Here is a 21,322-nt window from a genome sequence, read left to right as displayed (position 1 = left end):
GCCCAGAACCTAACCCTGTGATTTCCCATTTACTCCACGATATAAAGGGTTCCATTTGCCCCGATTCTATTTGCTCCTGTCCCCCCCCCCCCAGGAACCTAATCCCAGCGTAAATCGAGGGCTACCTGTACTGTGTTTGATCCATGCATTCTCACTGAAATCGGCATTTCATTATCATTTCATCTGAGCTGTTCAAACAAGCTATATCTGTACCTCCTCTTTCAACAAAAATTGAGGTAACAAGTCTTGGGTGCATGGATATGACTCAGAGACCAAGGTTCAAAGCTCCAGTGAAAAACAAATGTAGTCACCAAGAGCCCAAAATGGCATCCCTCTCAAAATTGCATGTGAAGGTCATTCTGATTGCATTTTTTTGACAATGAAGGAATGCTGTTATCAGAATTCATTCCATGAGGTGTCACAGTTAATAGTCTACTGCCAAGAAGTTTTAAAATAACTGGAAGGTGCAACTACCATAAATGACCTGAAAAATGTTTTATTGGCTCCTTCATCATAACTGTGTGCTGTGTCACACTTTATTTGCCATCTAGTAATTTTTAACAACAGAAACATTCTTGCTTTGCCACACCCACCTTATTCACTGGATTTGGCACCATATGACTTTTGACTATGCCAAAATTAAACAGGGCATTAAAAAATACACTGTATATAGTTTTTAAAGCTATATATAAAAAATATATAGCTTATAGCTTTGGATTAGGGTCTTTGGAAATAGCTAAGAGCCGGTGCTAGGCTGTCAATGCTTGATTCCACTTGATATACTCATTGAGACATTGAAATCTCTTAAGGTCTTATTTGTTAAATTTTAAATTTAATTTTAATTTAAATTTATAATCATATCCAAAACATGTATAACCATAATTATGCACTAAACAGTTAACCTGTTGTACTAGATAAGATTTAATGTACTGTCTTGTGATGATTTAATTTGGTAATAAATGTGTTTTGAAAAATCAACAATATTCAGAATATTTCAGAATGTGTATTGCAAGTGTTAAGAGTTAATACAATGATTACACATTTAGTATAATTTTATAACATATATTTAAAGTAGTCATTTCACTTTACTGTAAGTATGAGGGATTCGGTGATCAACTTGTCTGTGATATTTTTGATATTCCCAGAGTGCAGTGGAGGTTGACTATAAAGATCAAAAATAAGATTTCAATTTAACATTCATTGGTTAATTTATTTAGTCAGTAAATTCCCTTCCTAGTGACATGCTTGTTTTTTTATTATTTATATCAGTTTGTTCCATTTTTCTGTTAAAGAATTGAGGAATAGTTGGGGTGGGTAAACATCTGTGTCTAGATTTGATCACATATATGTGAAGTAATAAAAATACACACTAACTCTTATCCTTATGCTACTTGTTCAACTATTATTGTTGTAATGTTGTTATCATTGGGCTTATTATTTAAAAATTATTAAAAATTAAATCATTAAATTTGGTTAATATCATAAACTTGATTCCTGGTTGTGACATTTCAAATTATACATGATTTTTCTTTGCAAATCAAAAACTTGAGGCCAGTACCATAAACAAACATATTCAAGAACAGTTTTTATAATGTATATATTATGTGCATATTTTGGTTTATTTTCTTTTTCTGCTTGCAGAGATTATTATTGTGTTTATGTTCTTTATTAAATTGTTGATCCTTTTTATAGTCATTAAAAAAATTAATTTTCCTTGTTTTAATATTTCTAACACACCTCTTAGCACCTCTTAATTCGTTAACTTTATTTGGTTATGTTATGATTATGCATTTTGTTTATTATCGTATTTGGGCTGCGTATAACAGGTTTATCTCTATGGATATATTTCAATTCATTAAATTAACTAATTAATAATTTCTATTGCTGATCATTAAGTAGTGCTGTCCAAGTGTTTTATTTATTTATTTATTTTTAACATGTTACTTTATATATAATTTTTAGAACATGTATGGCCTGCTCCAGACAAGCTAATTATCCAATAATGATGCTGCTTGAATTATTGAAAAATTTAGAGAAGTATTCTTTCTTTTTTAATCTTTTGTTTTCTCTTAAATCTGCTATACTGTATTATTGTACAAAACAATAGTGATATTTAATTTTATTGAATGGATATCAAAAGCATTTCATGGCATTTGTATTGCAGTTAAAAAAGATTTCACTAATTATCTGATATCACTCATAAAAATTATAAAAATTACAGGTATCCATGGTTTAGTATATTCCAGAAAATTGCAATGCCAAACTAAATGCTAAATGAGAATTTCTTTTCAATAAGAATATATGTAATACTGATAAGATGCACAGCTAAGTTTTTCACTAATGACATCATAAAAATTTTTCGCTCAAACAATTTTTTAATTGTTCTGCTAATAAAAGTATTATTTTACAATAACTCTCTATATGCATAGAACCTTATAGAAATTGGAAAATTTAATTAAATAAAAAATATATTAAAAACAAAATTAAACTGTATAGAGAAAAAGCGGTAGAGGGATAATCTTTAAAAACTCATCAAAAAAAGTTTATTGGAGGAGGCAACATTTTTGCTGGATGCATACATTCCATCATTGTTCTACTGGGGGCATGCCTGTCTTGCCTATAATGAACTGCTTCCACCTATAAACTTTCCTATAACATTCAATCTATTGATCCAGGTCCTCTTCAGAATTTTTGAAGAGGACTTCATAAATTCTTCAAACTCAGATCTACCCAAATGAGTGTCAGTGTTGGGCCAACTAAGCTGGAACAGAGAACTTCGTATAAATACAGTAAACCCCCGCTATTCGCGGGGGTTACGTTCCTGAGAAATGTCGCGAATACTGAGCTATTGCTCCCATAGTAATAAAGGGGTTCCGTTCCAAAGTATGAAATATATAAGAAAAACTAGTCTAAAATTTTGTCTATGTATGTATTATATGTACCTTCATAATATGACTATGTACATAGACAGTACATAGTGAAATGCAAGCATATGACATCGAAATGAAAATAAGAAACAATTTAATATTAAATGTAATATTTATTAGAAATTTCAAACCAGCGCCTTTGCTAGCAAAAAAACTTATCCCGCCAGTGCTATCACCAGTTTCGCTAAAGTGTTGATAAAGGAGTTTTGCCTTTTCACGAATGATGAGTGAACTTAACGGAATTTTATTTTGCGTTCGGTCTTCTATCCACAGATTTAAAGCTTTTTCCATTTTTTCTAATTTAACATCACGAGTTACAGAGCAAATTTTTGAAGCAATTAGCGCGTTTTCACGGACACTACGGCGGATTTTTTTCTTCCGATTTTTGGATTGATCGTACCGTTGACTCATTGATTTTATAATGTTTTGCCACTGAAGAGAGACACTTTCACCATTAGAAATTTTATCTAATAACTCAATTTTATTCGCTAATGTCATCACCTTCTTTGCTATTTTCACATTTCTCTTGTTATTTGTAGCCATATTTTTGTAGGGGTTAGAAAGAACTTGTCCACAATAAAGTCACTTTCCTTCAGTTAACAAACTCGAAAAAGTCTGTTTTACACTGCAAAACGGTAGATTTGTCATTTTTGTAAGCATATCAATTTATAAATTGATAATGGCTGCAGTTTACCTTTTACTGAAAAAATATTGCGCATCAAGGGAAAAAAAATAAATGCAAAGATAAAAAAAATAAATGCAAAGATAAAAAAAAATGATAATAAGATCAATTTATAAGCATATAAATTAAAAGCAAACGACGAAACCTTCCATGACAAGCGCATAACACACTGAACAAGGATTAGCGAGAAACATCCACGCTCGCGATTTTGTCAACTCTCTCCCCCCACCCACTGAGCGCTGTTTTGACCGGCAAAGATAATTTTAGCCACGCTCATGTTTTTTTATGGCGGAAAATATTCACGGCGCTTTAAAATTCACATTTTTTTAGGTTTCATTTTATATTAAATCGGCGATCGCGAATACAGATACCGCGAATAGCGGGAGTTTACTGTATTTACTTCCTCTTCTCAAATTCTGTTGTACCAATTGCAGTTCTAGTTCTAATTTCCCGTTGGCAGTTTATAACAAGTTCATCGCTTGTTAGAAAACTGCCATTAAAAGTCAATAAATAAAGATATCTATATTTGTTTACTTTTAACATTTTCTTACCATCCATTACACTGGTTATTTCTTTCATCTTCTCCTACCATCATGATTTTAGCCTTACCAAATTTTATTCTCATCCTATTGTTAAATGACATTTGTTAGGTCTTCCAAACAAAATCCATAAGCTGAGATAATCAGCACTATATTATATTATACAGTCCATTCCAGTTATTTGGGATGCATCGGGACTAGTGCATTTTGGCCCGATTAAGCGGCTGTCCCAATTATCCGAAGTTTCACGTAAATAGTTAAATATACAATGTACCCCCCCTTTACAATTGGTTCCCTGTACAATCAAATCACATTACAATGGAGTCACTATAGTAAAGTACCATTCACTATACGATGTGCAGTAACCATGCTGGTCATTGTGATCACGTTTGTGAATCGAATTTTAATTCTATTAAACAGCGATTCTAATTAGCAAAAATAGGAAGAATATTATCCCCAGGCTATAAAAGCAAAGATATATTAAGCACAAATTTACCCTTTATTACCTTACCAATTAAAAAATTAAATGATACGTGAAAATTGGAAGAATATACATGATAATCGGAATAATTAATACATTTCTGTTCACTGACATTTGTGGGTGGGGGTTAAAATTTAAAACAGTAAAAAGATAAGCAATCAATAACAAAGAACACGGCACACACAAATTGCAAGTAACACAAAACGCGCAAGTGAGAACGGAGTAATGAGTTACAATGCTTTAAAAATAGGAATAAAGAGAAGATCTGAAAATTAATTTTTTTATATGATTGAAGAATTCATGGAAGTGTAAACACATTTCACCATAATAACCCACAGAATTCCAGCTGTCGGTATTATCGCAAATTCAGTAAGATCGAGTTTACTGTCCATTTATGATAGATTTCACTAACAGAAAAGCCCAATAAACAGGTGACTGCTAATTGTTTTATGGTTGTGACCTCCAGAATCTCGACCGAACCATGTGGTACCGTCGGAGACAATCGTAGGGTAATCTCTAGTGCTGCGGTCTCCTGTCCCAATTAAATGGCATGCTGTCCCAATTAAGCGAAGTAAACCCTGGCTATTTTCTCGATTGGTTTCTGTTTTTTAAAATTTGCCCCAAATAAATGGACGCCCTGATTAACCGGTGGCCCAAATAACCGGAATTCACTGATATTATATTATATTATATTATTCCTTCCATCCCTATCTCCTCTCTTACTGTTACCTCTACATATATATTATTTAGTAGTAGCAGTGGCATATGATTCCAGAAAGCAAGCTTATAAAGCATCAGCAAAAAAAAAAGAAAAAACTCTCACATCACCTGTCCATCCTCTCCAGTAGTTTGTTTAGTTCTTCCTTGAATTTATTCAAACTACCCACTTCCACAACAGAACAGATGGAAGTTTGTTCCAACAATCAATCACCTGCTGGCTGAAGACAAACTTCTGCACATCTATCCTACAATCATCCTTCCTCAGTTTGAATTTATGTCTCCTCATATGTAGTCTTAGCAAGAGGAAGAATGCCATCAGCATTGAGCTTGCTCAATCCATTCAAAGCCTTAAATGCCTCAATCAGATTACCTCGCAGGTGCCTAGCCGGGTGTTGTTTCCCCTAACGTTGTTTGTGCAGCATCTCCAGATGCTGCATGAACAACATTAGGGGAAACAGCATCCTGTCTCGCCCTTCTATTTCCATTTTTTACATATTGTCCACACCCTTTTGACTCAAGTATGGCTGCTGTGCTCAGGGGAGGGCAGAGGGGAAATATGATCCCCTTAACCAAAAATTTGAAATTAAAGAAAAAGCTCAGTGTGTTGTCAAATGACTGGATAATATATTATTATATATTATTGTAATTTTTTTGTGATTAATACATATTATTATTTATGTGCATATAAGCATTCCTGTGTCTGTCTAAAAAAAAAAAAATTCAAAAATCTGGTCGCCATCTTATGATGATACTTGAATATGATAGTGGCTGTGTCCACATTCTGCCTCTGTTTAACTAAATAGTATTAGTAGTGGCAAAATGATGCAAGAAAATAACTTTATACAACAAAACAGCAAAAAAAAACAAAAAAACTGTCCACTTCATTTGCCTATCCTGTCTGATCCTTCCTTGCCCGTTTCACAATGTTCAATGGGAGTATAGTCCAACAATCAATTACAATCTGACTGAAAGTAAATTTTTGTACATCTGTCCTCAACCATCCTTTTCTAGTTTAAATTTATGTTAGTTTCATATACCATCTGAGAAAAAAAAATACCATCTGTGTTTACTCAATCCTCAAGCAGATTGCCTTAAACATTACAATCAACACATCATCTGACAGGTGCCTACCATCCAGACACTGCAGTTTAAAGAACTCAAGTCTTTCTTGGTAAAATTACTCATGTCTGAGTAATCTTGTTCCGCCTTATTACACCCATTCCAACAGATCCACATACTTCTTAAAATGAGTCTTCAAGACCTGCATACAGTACTCAAAATGTGGTTTGACCATTGCCTTGTACAAAGGGATAATAACCTTGTTCACGCTGGCAAAATTCCTGTATATCACTGATAGAAACCCATGAGCTGTCCATCTGCACTAATTAATTGCCATAACAGTAATCTATAATGTTTTATTGTTGTGATTGAGTTGTGCAGTATGCAATATTTAACCTACACAAGAAAAAATTTATGTTATATAGGTGAAGGTGTACCTATGCCATAGTTGGATGACGAGTGCCTTGGGTGGGGCTGGGGACCAATAATTTATTTTTTCAGTAAGAAGTGACATTTTATATAGGATCATCATTGTCAATTTCACTTTGTTTAGTACTATTCCTTTGTGGAAACTGTTTTTCATCACCAAAGGCACACTTATGTATACCTGCACCGGGGGAAGAGTCCCTAGAAGTATGTCCTCCTATCTAATTCACACGAACTTGTGTGTGTGTTGTGTACATGCTTCCTCTTCCACCAAGCACCACTCACTCAACCTTGGTTATGCTGCTGGTGATCACTATTCATCTATTTGTTTTCTCATCTTACAAATAAATGGATTCATTTGTAAGATGAATCCTTACGGATCCGTCTTGCCGACGGATCCGTAACCTCGAGACAAGGATTGGCTCTGAGGACTGGGCTGGTCGGGCTGGGGTCCGAAGCAGGTATGGCACTGCACCGGGACTGGGCGAAACTGTCCAGTGATGGACTGGTTGAGCCCGGACCAGCGTCGGGGCCTTCTCGTGGAATGCCTCAGCTGCGCGGCATGCCGGGTGGCATGGCTGTTTCGGCCGACAACTAACAGCCAACTCAGAACTGGCATGGACCAGGGGGATCCGACTGTCTAATGTCTAATTAAAACAAAGCATTGCGATGGCCGTCGATGGTGTTGACGCAATGTGAATGGTAATATGTTCCATCAGTTATATTTGTCATCTATGTAAAAAAAAAGTTAAAATTCCATCTAGTAATTTTTTAGCCAAAAATCTTTCATTTTCTGACAACTATTAAATATAGAGCTTTCTTTTTAACAATTAAATGGTATTCCTGATGTTAATATGATTTAAATGAATAATGACAAAGATTTAAGAGAACTTTAGCCAGAAGCTACAAAAGAGGCATGTGAGGATGAGATTTACAGATGGGAAATTCAGAACACTGTATGAACCCAAGGAGTTAAGAGAATCAAAATACAATAAATTTTTTGGAAAACCAAATATTATTATTAATAGAGGCACACAATTCAAGAAAGCAAGCTTACACAGCATCAGCCAAAAAAAAAAAAACCTTCCCACTTCACTGATCCATTCATTCCAAATGTTTGTCTAGTTCTGCCTTGAATTTATTTAAGCTTTCAACTTCCACAACAACAGATGGAAGGTTGTTCCAGCAATCAACTACCCGCTGGCTAAAAGCAAATTTCCACACATCTACAACTGTCTTTCCTCAGTTTGAATGTATGCTCCCTCGGGTTTATAATCTGAGCAAGAGGAAGAATCCCATCAGCATTGAGCCTGCTCAATCCATTCAAGGCGTTATACACCTCAATCAGATCTCTTCATAAGAGCACCCCTGGGTAAATAGCATGGGGAAAGTTATCATTAGGCAGTTTGTTTCCTACCTGTGATCACGACAGTATGTCGAAGTTTTGTCCCTTAAGGAAGGTTTTTTAGTAAATCATTCATCATTGTTTTTTAGGAATTATTCATCGTATATTCCATGATTTTTAGCAGTGTTTATTTTAAAACTTTGACACAATGTCTTCAGTTACTCGAGGTTTCATGTTGAATTGGATAGGTCTGGGGTCATGTTGAGGGCCTTCAGCTATGATCCTGGGGGTGTCTGGTCATTCATGAGCTTAGAGGATTGGACACATTTAAATATATTTTAATGAAGTGTATATAATTTTAATCATTTTAAACCATGAGTAATAGATGGCAGATTTGGAGAATTTTGAAGAGGTCGCCCTATATAAAAAGATTGAGGTAACTATAAATTTTAAATTTGAATCAAGCATAGGATATATTGAGCCTTGCTGCACTTGGTTTTAAGTAATCTTTCATTAGGGGAAAAAAAAAAAAAAAAGGCTGAAATAAATCAGAAATGGGTTTCCTGTTAGTCTCGCAGACGTCACAAATAATTGCAAAGCCACACTCAAATTTTGAATTTCTGAAAAACTTGAGAGATTGGCAAAAACAGAAACACATATGCCAAAATTCAATAAAATGCCATTTGCAACTTATGCCGATTGGGTATACTGTGTTAGAATTTATGTACTTCTTTATAAATAGCAACGCCCTCATTCTTTCTGTATATGGTTTATATGCTCATTTTATTCAAATTCTGCATCCCTGTGTCAGCACCATGTTTTTAATATTACTCTGATATGTGCATTTAATGGCTTAACCAATACTTCAGACTCATCAAAGTTTATTTATTGTGCTACTGGCATTAATGTATAAGCTCGTCAGTATGTGTACTTGTGTGCTCTTAACTCTAACACAACCCATTAATCTTTTCACATGAGGACCCCTCCGAGGTTTTTTTTTTTATCATCCATCTTGCTTTCCAGGCTACTCATCAAATTTACTGCCAGTGTCTTGATGTCTGAATAGCACTGCAAGAATCACCTCTGTTTGAGGTTGCCATTAAAAAATTAGTCTCTGCCTGTCCCCCCCCCCACCCAAGTAACAGTTTTTTGACCCATTTAACAGTTCCTTGATAGCATCAACTAGTATTCTTATATCTCTTCTTTGACACGAAGATGTAAATTGCTCGTGGACATGAAAAATAACATTTTGGAACAATAAACAGACAGCTTTCAAAATTTCTCCTTGTCATAAACTTTTTTTTTTTTCAGAAATTAAGCCAATTTCTTATTGATTATAGTACACCTTTGAAGGCATGCACTATGAATTACAGTTTATTGGAAATCAAATTGAATAGCATTAATTCTTTTACAATGGGGCCCCTCTCTGGCACCCAAACACCTGATAGTCAGCAGCTCCTCCTAAGGCATTTCAAGTAAATATCACTATTCCAGGGGAGTGGAGGAGGGGGGAGTTAGAGAATCAAAATATACAGTGCTATAATAAACAACACTAGAACTGTACTGTAGCAGGGAGCAACTGTAAATCCTCAGATTTCTTGTGCATAATATCACAAGTACCTATATGTGCAAGAATATTGCCTTTTGTGCCCTTAAAATATGATAATGTTCTAAAAGATGATAAATTTGTGCTCTAAACAGACATACATTGTTCCTGTTCCACAAATTTCCTATTTCACCATAAAATATTGGCACGAGAGTAGATTCTAATGTTGAAGTGTGCATACTGAACTGGATGGGTCCCCGTTTTAATTCCTTCAAGGGTAAAAACATTTTCTTCAAGCACTCAAATATGTCCATCAAAATGCTGAATTTCCAATTAATTTTCTTGTTCTCTTTGTATCAAAATCATACACAGGCATCTCTTGTATTCCTCTACAAGTAGTTTCCCCTTAAGCTTAGGTTCATACCCCTTAGCTCACCCTTGAGCTTAGAAAATAGAAGACACTCACAAGGAGCAAATTCTGCACTGCAGGGAGAGTGGGAACAAACTGTTGTTTTGAAGTTTTACTCATGTGTTTCTTAAACCACTGAGGCTGTGTGTGTGCGCACTCTTGTATTTTTGTGATGCATTGGCCATATGGACATTCTCAAATCAAGTCTTTTTTGACTCAATGACTAAATTTCTTTAGAACTTCACTATAATTAGCATTAGTTTAGGCATATGATGCAAGAAAGCAAGTTTATGCAGCATCAGCCAAAAAAAAATCTCCCAATTCACCCATCCATTCACTCCAAATGCTTGTCTAGCTCAGGCTTAAATTTATTTAAGCTATCAGCTTCCATAACAAGAGATGGAAGTCTGTTCCAACAATCAACTACCCGCTGGCTAAAGGAAAATTTCCGCACTTCTATTCTGCAACTGTCTTTCCTCAATTTGAATCTATGCCCCTTCGGGTTCATAATCTGAGCAAGAGGAAGAATCCCATCAGCATTCAGCTTACTCAACCCATTCAAGACCTTATACACCTCAATCAGATCACCTTGCCAATCTAGTCTCCAGGTGCTGAAATTTGCAGAACTTAAGCCTTTTTTGGTAAGATCACCCCTTTGTGGCCCTCACCAATCTTGTTGCCCTTCTTTACACTTGTTCTGGCAACTCTACATCCTTCCTAAAATGAAGTCTCCAGGCCTGTACACAGTATTCAAGGTGTGGCCTGACCATTGCCTTGTACAACGGAATAGTCACCTCCTTGTCCCTGATAGCCAAATTCCTATATATCATTGAGAGTCCATGACCCCAAGACTCCATGACCTGCTCTGGCAGCCCATCTGCACTGCTCAACAAACTTCATATCTGACTGCACAATTACCCCCAAGTTTTTCATTCTCCACTTCCCTGAGTGTGGTACCCCACAGTTGGTACATTTCTCTTGAGTTACTGCTACCCATATGCAGTACTTTCATTTGTTAATGTTTAGCTTCAGTTGCCACTTCTCAGCCCATTTGCCCAACTTATCTAGATCCTGTTGCAGTAGCATACTGTCTTTACTGTTCGTTAACAACCCTACCAACCTTTGTATCATCTGCAAACTTGGACATTAAGCCTGATATACCTTCATCAATATCATTGATGAATACACAAAACAACAATGAGCCCAGCACTGAACCCTGAGAAACTCCACTAATAATGTTAGTCCATGAAGAGCAGTGTCCCTTGATTACCACTCTCTATCATCTCCCACTCAACCATCCCTTTATCCATTGTAGCAATTTCCCCTTAATGCCATACCTCTCCAATTTGTATAGCAGTCTTCTATGTGCAACACTATCAAAAACTTTCCTGAAATCCAAGTATGTGATATCAAAATTAATTTTTGCATCCAGTTCCTTTATGACCACATCGTAGTATCCAAACAAGTTGGTCAGACAAGACTTCCCTTAACAAAACCATGCTGTGTCTGAACTATTACTGCAGTCTTGTCTAGGTGATCTTGTATCACCTCTTTAAAATAAATAAATAAATTTTCTGTTTATACTCCGGGACAACCACACAGTCAGAGGAGTTCACAAGGTAGAGAGAATACAAGAAACAGCACCATATTCAGCAGTCACAGACTTGAACCCAGGTCACTCAAAGCACGTGTACTTATACACCCATGTGCCTGACCACTTGGCTACGGCGGCCTTATCTTTAACCAATGACTCCGTTATTTTCCCCAGATCAGAAGTTAAGCTAACAGGTCTATAATTATTTTTATCACCCTTTACATCCCCTTTGTGAATTGATGATACATTTGCACATCTCCAGTCCATGGGTCCTCCCCTGAGTCCAAGGAAGCTCTCATAATTATGGCAAAGGTTTTGCTTACTTCCTTTGCTGCCTCCTTTAATATAACTGGATTGATCCCATCCACCAGATGCCTTCCTCATGTTTAACTTCAACAATTTCTCCTCCACTTTGCTCTCAGTTATTACACTTTGTGAATTGATGATACATTTGCACATCTCCAGTCCATGGGTCCTCCCCGAGTCCAAGGAAGCTCTCATAATTATGACAAAGGTTTTGCTTACTTCCTTTGCTGCCTCCTTTAATATAACTGGATTGATCCCATCCACCAGGTGCCTTCCTCATGTTTAACTTCAACAATTTCTCCTCCACTTTGCTCTCAGTTATTACAAAATCACTTAGCTCTCTGTTAGAGATTGATAAGCTTCTGGCATTCCCCTGCTAGAATAACTCCTTATGTGTGAATGTTAATGCAAAATACACATTGTTTATCAGCTACCTGAGCAGGTTCATCATTAATTAAACAATCTACGTTAAGTGGACCGATCTGATTTTTACCCTTCCTTCTAGAGTTTACATAAGAAGTCTTTGTTGTTTTTCTTTGCATCCTTTGCCAAAGATTTCTCGTAATCTGCCCTTTGTGAATTGGGGATACACTTGCACATCTCCAGTCCATGGGTTCTCCCCTGAGTCCAAGGAAGCTCTCATAATTATGGTTCAGTGTTTGCTTAATTCCTTTGCTGCCTCCTTTAATATAACTGGATTGATCCCATCCACCCCAGGTGCCTTCCTTATGTTTAACTTCAACAATTTCTCCTCCACTTTGCTCTCAGTTATTACAAAATCACTTAGCTCTCTGTTAGAGATTGATAAGCTTCTAGCATTCCCCTGCTTAAATAACTCCTTATGTGTGAACGTTGATGCAAAATACTCATTGTTTCATTGTTTATCAGCTATCTGAGCAGGTTCATCAATAATTGAAAAATCAATGTTAAGTGAACCGATCTGATTCATCCCCTTCCTTCTAGAGTTTACATAAGAAGTCTTTGTTGTTTTAATTTGCATCCTTTGCCAAAGATTTCTTGTAATCTGCCTTCACCTGCCTAACCTCTTTTGTGACTTGATTACAGACTACCTTATATTTGCCATAGGCTTCTATGTCGCCTGATAATTTATATGCACCGTGGCTTTTTTCTTCTCTGCCATGAGCTTCATTAATTCATCTGACATCCATTTAGCCCTAAACCTTGAACAATATTTCTTAGTTATTATGAAAAGCCTAGTAGCCTCCCAGATAAAGTCTCTGAAGGTTTACCATCCTGAATTCACCATTAGTAACATTGTCAATTGAGCCCACTGTATAGAATATAAAAACTGTCTGAGACCACTGTAGTGACCTTTATGAAAACAAAAACCCTTCCCTTTACCCTTGATGGCAGTTACATCTTTAAGTAAATCCCACATCAGAACACTGATCACCCTTACCCAGTTTTTCCTTTATCTGCAAATTATTAATGCATGAATAATCACTGCTGATAACCATATCATACTCCCTCTGGTAGCATCTCGAACATGTTGCTGTTGAAAACAGTCATCCAATAAATCCACAAAAGCCTTGCTAGTCTGCGAGTGACCATTCCACAAGTTCCAGTTAATATCTGGAAAATTAAAATCCCCCATTATAAGACATTCTGATTTGCTGGCCCACTCTTGTTTCTCTGCACAATTGTTCATTATATTCAGAGTCATTGGGCCTATAACACACACCTCTTACTCGTTTTCCCTTTCTCGGTGCTTATGATCACACCACACTGACTCAAAATTGCATTGTCCAACAATGTCAATTGGATGCACTTCCTTAGATTTTGTGTTTCTTAACTAACAGCATAACACCTCCTCCCTTCCTGTCTTGCCTGTCCTTTCTGTACACATTGTACTCCCCAAATTTCAATTCTGCACTGCTTATATCTGTGTGACACCACATCTCTGATATCTCAACAATATCCACCTTTGATGTCTTGACCAGCACCAAAAATTCATTAAACTTTAAGTGCTGGTCAAGTTCAAATTCATCAGATCTTCTAGCATTGGTGTACATGCAAGTATTCATGCACCTGTTCGTACTCTTAGTTACCCTAACACAGACCATGTATTTACTTGTTCCATGATGACTCCCAGCAACTTGCTTTCTAGGCTGCTGCTCATTAGAATAGAAGCAGTGCAAGAATCACTATCACTTCTGACTGCGGCTACTGTTAATCTTTTAGTCTGTGAATCCCCCCCCCCAATCTAGCAGTTTTCCGACCCACCTAAGATTACCATCACCTCCATCCCTGTAGAAACAGTCTCTCCTGTTAACAAGCACAGACTATGCTAAAAAAAATTCTACCCCATGAGTCTTGCACAATCCCTCCAGGGCCAAATTGATTGACAAGGCTCTCATCATATACTCCCTCCTATCGTGTCTGGGAAGAATTGCAGACACCTTCAAATTTAACCCTAACTCGCGACTTTTTTTCAACATTGACCTGCACTTGTCAAGTAAATCTGCAGATCGCTTACTCTTAATGTCATTAGTACCAATGTTTACAACAGTATCACCTTTTGTGCCCTTAAAAGATGATATCTGCTCTACAACATTGTCAACTTTTGCCCCTGGCAGACATACCCTAGTCCTGTTCCACCTACCCTTTTTGCGTAATAAATTCCCCATCTCTCTGACAATAGAGTCACTAACATTAACTAGTTCTTGTGGACCAGCGCATTCTGTATTGGAGGTTGCCGCTGTGTTGTCTGATGCACAGGATTGAGCTCTGTCATTGAGTTGGGCCACTGAGAGCCTGATGGGCCCCCCTCATATTAATTTCTTTGAGGGCATCTACCCTACACCTCAAACTCTCATAGATGTCCATCAAAACGCTGAGTTGGCACCTATTTTCTTGCCACTCTTACGCACCTAGCTAGATCCTCCTTGGCTAGAACATGTCCTGTTCCTGTAAGGTCCACAAACATTTTACACATTTTTTTGAGACTGTGATGCATTAAAGAATCATTCCTTTCGTTTCTCCCCCCAAGCCACAGCACTCCTGCTAATCTGTGCATGTTGCTTCACAGCCTAGTCTGTTGTGATTTCCATTTAAATACAATTTAATTAATAATTAAATTTATAAGATTAATAAATTTTATTGATTAATTGATAATACTATAGTACACTAACATATTCCCAATATAGTGCTATGTATTATGCTGTCTAGTTTTATGTTATACGTTACGCTGTCAGTTCCAGATATAAAAAAAAAAAGGTAAAGTGCAGCCATTATCAACCCACTGCAGGATGGAAGCCTCCTCAACAATTCATGCTGAGGGAAATGGACCATAATCTGCCACGCTGGTCCAGTGCGAGTTGGCAGATCGACCGTATTCAGCAGTCAGGGACGTGAACCCCGGTCTACTCAAAGAGCGTGTGCTATGCACTCCAGCTCCTGACCATTCGGCTACGGAGGCCCTAGATATATGTTACACTATCAGTTTGAGATATACGTTACGCTATTTTGTACCGATCTAGTATACTACAACAGTGGCGGCAAGTTCAACAATATTGGTGCCAACACAGTACGAGTAGAGTCAAACTTATAAAAATCACTAGTTAAATTTTTAAAAATAAATTTAATTTTTAAAAAATTAAATAATAATTTAATATCTTTGTAGAACACAATGCAATATGTTAATTAAATGAAAACGTATCCGTTTTCAGCAGCCAAAAATTCTCTATCTGTTAACCTTCGTGACCCCAGCGCCCTCCCCAACAGTATTTTTCCAAAGTATAAATGTAACTGCCTTCATAGCAAAAAAGGTGATCACATGCTTTCCAGCAGACTTAATTGACTTTGCCATCTTTAGGGATAGAGATACCTGCTACATTTCCACTGTGAACTGTTTCTTTGATTCAGGATTGTAGTGGTGGAGCCAGGACTCATCTTCAGGTCTGTTTAAAAAAATCATTTTACTGATGTTGACAGATATTTTTGAGGTGAACCCAATGTCAGCTCTAATCTGCCTTTGTCCGTCAGTAAAAAACCAAAGAATCCAACTTGAAAAAACACATTCTTAAATAGTCTTTCAAAATGCTTTGCCTTAATTAATACCAAGACCTCTACACTACAAGTTTTCTGATTATAATTCACCTGTGACTATTGGTACCAGTACCAATAGTCACATCAATTATTGATGTTATACATCCTGAAATGAGTTCACTTTCTTTGCTGGTTCCAAAAGTTGTTCAAATAATGTGGATCTGGGTGCAGCAGATTCCTCATAGACTTTTTGCAAAAGGTGTTTTGTTCAGTCAGACACAGAATTTCATATTTGCTTGCTGTTCATTCATCATTTTCTTTGTAAGTATGTTATCCATGTTCAAGTTTGATTCTGTTTTTCAAAAATTATTTCAGGCCTACAAAGACAAAAAAAAATGTTAGAGATCAATATGCATATATTTTTCATTAATAACACCACTCAGCATGGTTTTCAATGTTTGTAAACTAATAGGCTTTTTTAACTCAATTTTTCACGGTGATTTCAGAAATGTTATTCATTTTTTCTATCACATACCGTTTTTTCATAAATCACTTCAGTTGATGTCATAAGCTCTATTATTGAATGTATTAAGTTAAGAGTAAATGCTGGGAATTTGTAAACTAAATATCTTTGTTGGCAACACTGGCTTCAGTCACTTCTTTACCTTAAGAAGTCATTGCAGCAGTGTTTATCAGTGTGAGCTCAGTTTATTTTTGAGGATATCGTGTCAAATTTGTGCTGAAAAGTGAGTAAAATATCTTCATGCAAGTGTTTGAACAATCCAAACTTATTTTTTTTTTTATATTTATGGAAGTTATGTAGCCCTCAAACAAAGACAAGATATTACAGAATTTGTAAAAAAAAAATGGTGTACTGTGCCTATTTTAGAGTGAAACTCGACAACCAATAGGCTCCACATAAAGTTTGCCGAACCAGTGTTAAAGCCTTAAGATTGTGGAAAAATGTTAAGGCCATGCCATTTGCAGTTCCCATTATTTGGCAGGAGCCTGCAAGCCACTGTGATGACTGTTACTTTTGCTTAGTTAATGTAGATATATACAATGCAAAGAGTAAGAAGAGCACAGAAGAATATTCCATCTGCCATTAGACCAGTCCCACATAGAAGATAACCTTCTGGTTCCATTCCCTCCACTTATATTGGAGAATTTATCAGCAGAAAGTGCTGAAAGTGAAGCTTCTGAAGATGAAACTAAAATCTACAAGCCTGGAGATATTGAGTCCAGCCCTCAACTGTTTTCACAGCATGAACTCAGTGATCTAGTAAGAGATTTAAATTTACCAAAGGAATCTACAGCACTTGATTCTAGACTTGTCAAAAAAATCTTCTAGCACATGTAGCATTTTTCTCATTGTGTAAACACAGAATGAGAACTAGTTCCCTACTTTTCTGAGGATGATTCTATGATTTTGTGCAGTAATATACATGGCTTAATTAAGCTGTTTAGGATTTATTTACAATCCTACATAGTGGAGACTTTTCATTGAATCATCAAAGAGGAGTCTCAAAGGTATGTTGCTCTACAATAGAAATAAATATTGGTCAATTCCAGTAGCTTGCTATGCGCATTTGAAAGAAACATTTGAGAACTTGAAGTTGTAGAATAATATTAAGTATGAAGAACATGGTTGGTTTGTTGGTTGGTCAATGTTGACTCTAAAGTGATAGGCATGTTACTTGGACAGCAATCTGATTACACAAAAATGTCTTGCTTTTTTGTGAGAGTGGGTCAGTCGGGCAAGGAGTAAGCACTGAGATGTTAAGGTCTGTCCAAAGACGGTAGTTTGTTGCCTGGATCAAAGAACATAGTTCATAAACCACTGGTACACCCTAAAACTGTCCTCCTTTCACCTTTACACATCAGACTGGGTTTGATGAAACAGTTTTTGAAAGCTTTACCTCAGGAAGGTCCCTGTTTCAACTACCTTTGATGTAAATTCCATCAGTCACCCAAAAGAAGCTAAAACAAGGTATTTTTATTGGACCTCAACTTCACAAACTGATGAGGAACTGACATTTTATGGAAAATATGAATAAAAGAAAAAAACAGGCATGGATCAGCTTCAAGTCTGTTGTTCAAAACTTCTTAGGGAACAACAAAGGTGCAGACTATAAGAATATAGTTTAAAAATATGTTGGCAAACTTCAAGAAGCTGGGCTGCAATGTTGAGTGTCAAGGTACTTTTTTTACACTTCTGCATCAGCTACTTCCCAGAAACTCTAGGAAGTGCTAGTGAAGAACAGGGTGAGAGGTCACCAGGACATTAAAGACACAGGTATGAGGTACCAATAGAGGTGGAATGTTAACATGATGGCTGAATATTCCTATATATCATTGACAAGACTCCATGGCCTGCTCTGGCAGACCATCTGCACTGCTCAACAAACTTCATATCTGACTGCACAATTACCCCCAGGTTTACAGTCCCTCATCAAAATTTTATGATCTATGAATCATAAATTAAAATTTATGATTCATAGATCGGTTTTTAAAATGAGAAGCAAGTGTGTAGCAGACTTTTTACCACACTGCCCTTTTTAATAGTGTTTTCAAAATATATTTAAATATAAAAGTATGTTGAAAGTAGCATTTTGTTGTAATTTCATTGCACAAATTCTGCCAAAATTAATAAAAATTTGTGAAAAATTTATTTTATTTTGTGATTTTTGGAAACAAACAGAAGTCATTTGTGAAATCAGCATTAGAAAATGATTCAGACAACATCCTTTTCTGAGAAAACATCAGTGAATTTTTTTCAAAATGCAGAGTAATGATAATCATTCTCCATTTAGTTTAATAAAATTAGTCTGTCTTTATAACTCCCTCATAAAAAGCAAATGTGTAACCTAGAGGAATTTTACTTTTAAGTATACCAGGTAATCTCTACAGAATCTCAGAGTAGAGGGCTACAAGTATTATTTCATAACCTTGAGTAAGAACAGTGAAGTTTTAGGCCAAACAGGGGATGCTAGGATCAAATTAACACTAACACAAATTACAGAAAGGTTATGGGAATGTAAGCTGTATTTATGATTTATTGAGCTTGCAGAAGAATATGATAAAGTACCTAGAAATCTCTTCTTTCAAATTTTAGAAAAATATCTTAAAGAATAATCTTTTAAGGGAATAAAGATGTATAAAAATTACACATTTGCAGTTGAAGATTGAAGGAGGTATTGGAAAATGGTTTTAGGTTAAATTTGGTGACCAGGGCTGCACATAAGGGTGGTCCTTATTTATATGTGTTAAATTTTTTGGAGAGTTTTAAAGTAATTTTCTCCAATTTTGCACCTATCAGTTATGAAAAACTGCAGAATTTCAAATGGGTTTGATATCAGAAACACTTGTTGCACTGACATTGAAGCCTTGAAACATAGTTCCAGGATCAATGTGACACGTGTTATCATTGTGTAAACAAGTTTCATTGTGGTTTATTAAGTTTTTTAGAGCAAGAAAAAATATTATAACTCAATGCCTTACAGCAGCTCTGTATAGATGTAGAATTAGTGACAAAGTAGGTGTTCGCGTTTTAACACTTGCGTGGATGCCATCTTGTTGAATCCCAATGAATATGTAATTAATCATCATCTATTAAAAGAAGCAGAGAAAGATTATAAGCAGGGAGGTATTTATCAATAAAATCGGTGGAAATGAACTCTGATTTTATAGTTTGTCATTGGGATTCAAAGATATTGCCTGATATTTTGGGAAATAAGAATGTCGATTGGCTACTCATGATTGCCAAGGGTTTATGATTTAGAACAATTATTAGGAGCCTGCTATTGCATAATCCCAAGGAACAGAAGTATGCACCTCTCTTTGATTATGTGCCATATTTGGCACTTTAAAAAAGTGGGGTTTGACTGATACAGTTCAAGGATTTTTGTTTTGATACCACAGCATCGATTACCAGGCATCAGTGGATTGGCAGTTTTGCTGCAACAAAAGTTGACAAGGTGAATAGTGAAGTGCATCTGCTACTTGAATATTTTTTTTTTATTTCATGATCAATTTGAACTAAAGAAAAATGAAATTAAAGCAGTCACGGAGATGTGTTTTTCTTAGAAAAACACATCTTTAACACTGTTACAACAGTACATTGTTACACAAAAGTTTGATTTTTTTTTTTGACAAATTTACACAAGTTTAAAAAATTAAACAAAGAAGTCACCAAAAGGGCAATGAAAAAAGTTTTTGAACCACTTGTGGTATCTGAATCCAGAATGTGCTTGCATTTTCATTATTTGACAACAAAATTGGAATGGATGAAAAACAACAAATGGTTACCAAAATAGTGAAAGAAAATCTGGATGATGAAGATGATGGAGAACAAGAAATTTAGAATATAATATTAAATCAAGAAGATATAACCAAGTTCATTTCTATAGATGCACCCACAGATTTATTATTCCAGAATTCACTTAATTTATTTAAGAGGTTTAGAATACCCACTGAATTTTTACATATGGATCCGTCTTCGTGGGAACTTCAAGAAAACTATCAAAGAGGCAAGAAAATCATTTCTTCTTTTGAAGAGTGTGAATGATACTGCTGAAAGAGGTGGCAAGTTGATGGAGGAATACAATAACAAAATAAGGAATGAAGTTCAAAAATAATTTTTGTTACAGGTACGTTTGGTTACCTAAATTAGTTATTATTTATTTTTTAATAAGGACACATCTCGAAAAAAATTTGTATTACTGATTTTTTTTAACCTTTACTTAGGTCATTCAGAATTATCACAGAAAATATCCAACAGCAAAGAAGAATGCAATGGGTAAAGAGTACTAATGATAAAAATTGTTATAAATGTGTAAGTGGATCATTTTATTTTAAAAAACACCGTTAAAAATTCTTAATGTCTGTACGCTTTTTTGATTAAATATATATCTCCACAATTAGACTATGATTATACCTTTTGTCACTAAAATTCAATTTAGTTGAAGCATGTTTTAATATTATCCTATTGACCTGCAATTTTGCATTTTACTATTTTACATGTGAAAGGACAAAACTGTTAAAAATTATTCTAAAATAATGATTTCTAAAAATAAGGAATGATTCATATATCTTATTGTTGTTTAGTATGGAAGATGTAAAAATTTTATTATTCTAATATGTTAATATTGTGTTGTTAAAAAAGCAGCCTGCAAGATCTTGAAGAATCTCTGAATGAAATAGTTAAAGGTTGTAGAGAATTTAGCATGAAAATTAGTTAGGCAAAAACAGAACTTACGAAAGTTGGGAGAGAAAGAAAAT

General features: G+C 35.6%; 1 protein-coding gene across 1 annotated transcript in view; it reads left to right on the top strand.

The window, feature by feature from the left end:
- The window catches only part of LOC150088429 (uncharacterized), a 132,943-nt gene extending 112,084 nt beyond the window's left edge, over positions 1-20,859 (top strand). Inside the window, exons 4-5 of the mRNA XM_090370773.1 lie at positions 1,963-2,037; positions 20,789-20,859. Coding sequence (XP_090226899.1) covers positions 1,963-2,003 — 41 coding nt within the window. The 3' untranslated portion in view covers positions 2,004-2,037; positions 20,789-20,859. The remainder of the gene's footprint in view (positions 1-1,962; positions 2,038-20,788) is intronic.
- Positions 20,860-21,322: the final 463 nt, after the last annotated feature.

This window comes from Mastigoproctus giganteus, chromosome 3 (assembly GCF_048544385.1).
Source record: "Mastigoproctus giganteus isolate SK-2022 chromosome 3, ASM4854438v1, whole genome shotgun sequence".
NCBI lineage: Eukaryota > Metazoa > Arthropoda > Arachnida > Uropygi > Thelyphonidae > Mastigoproctus > Mastigoproctus giganteus.
The sequence above is the reverse complement of the archived record's forward strand: the minus strand, read 5'-3'. Positions and strand labels throughout refer to the sequence as shown.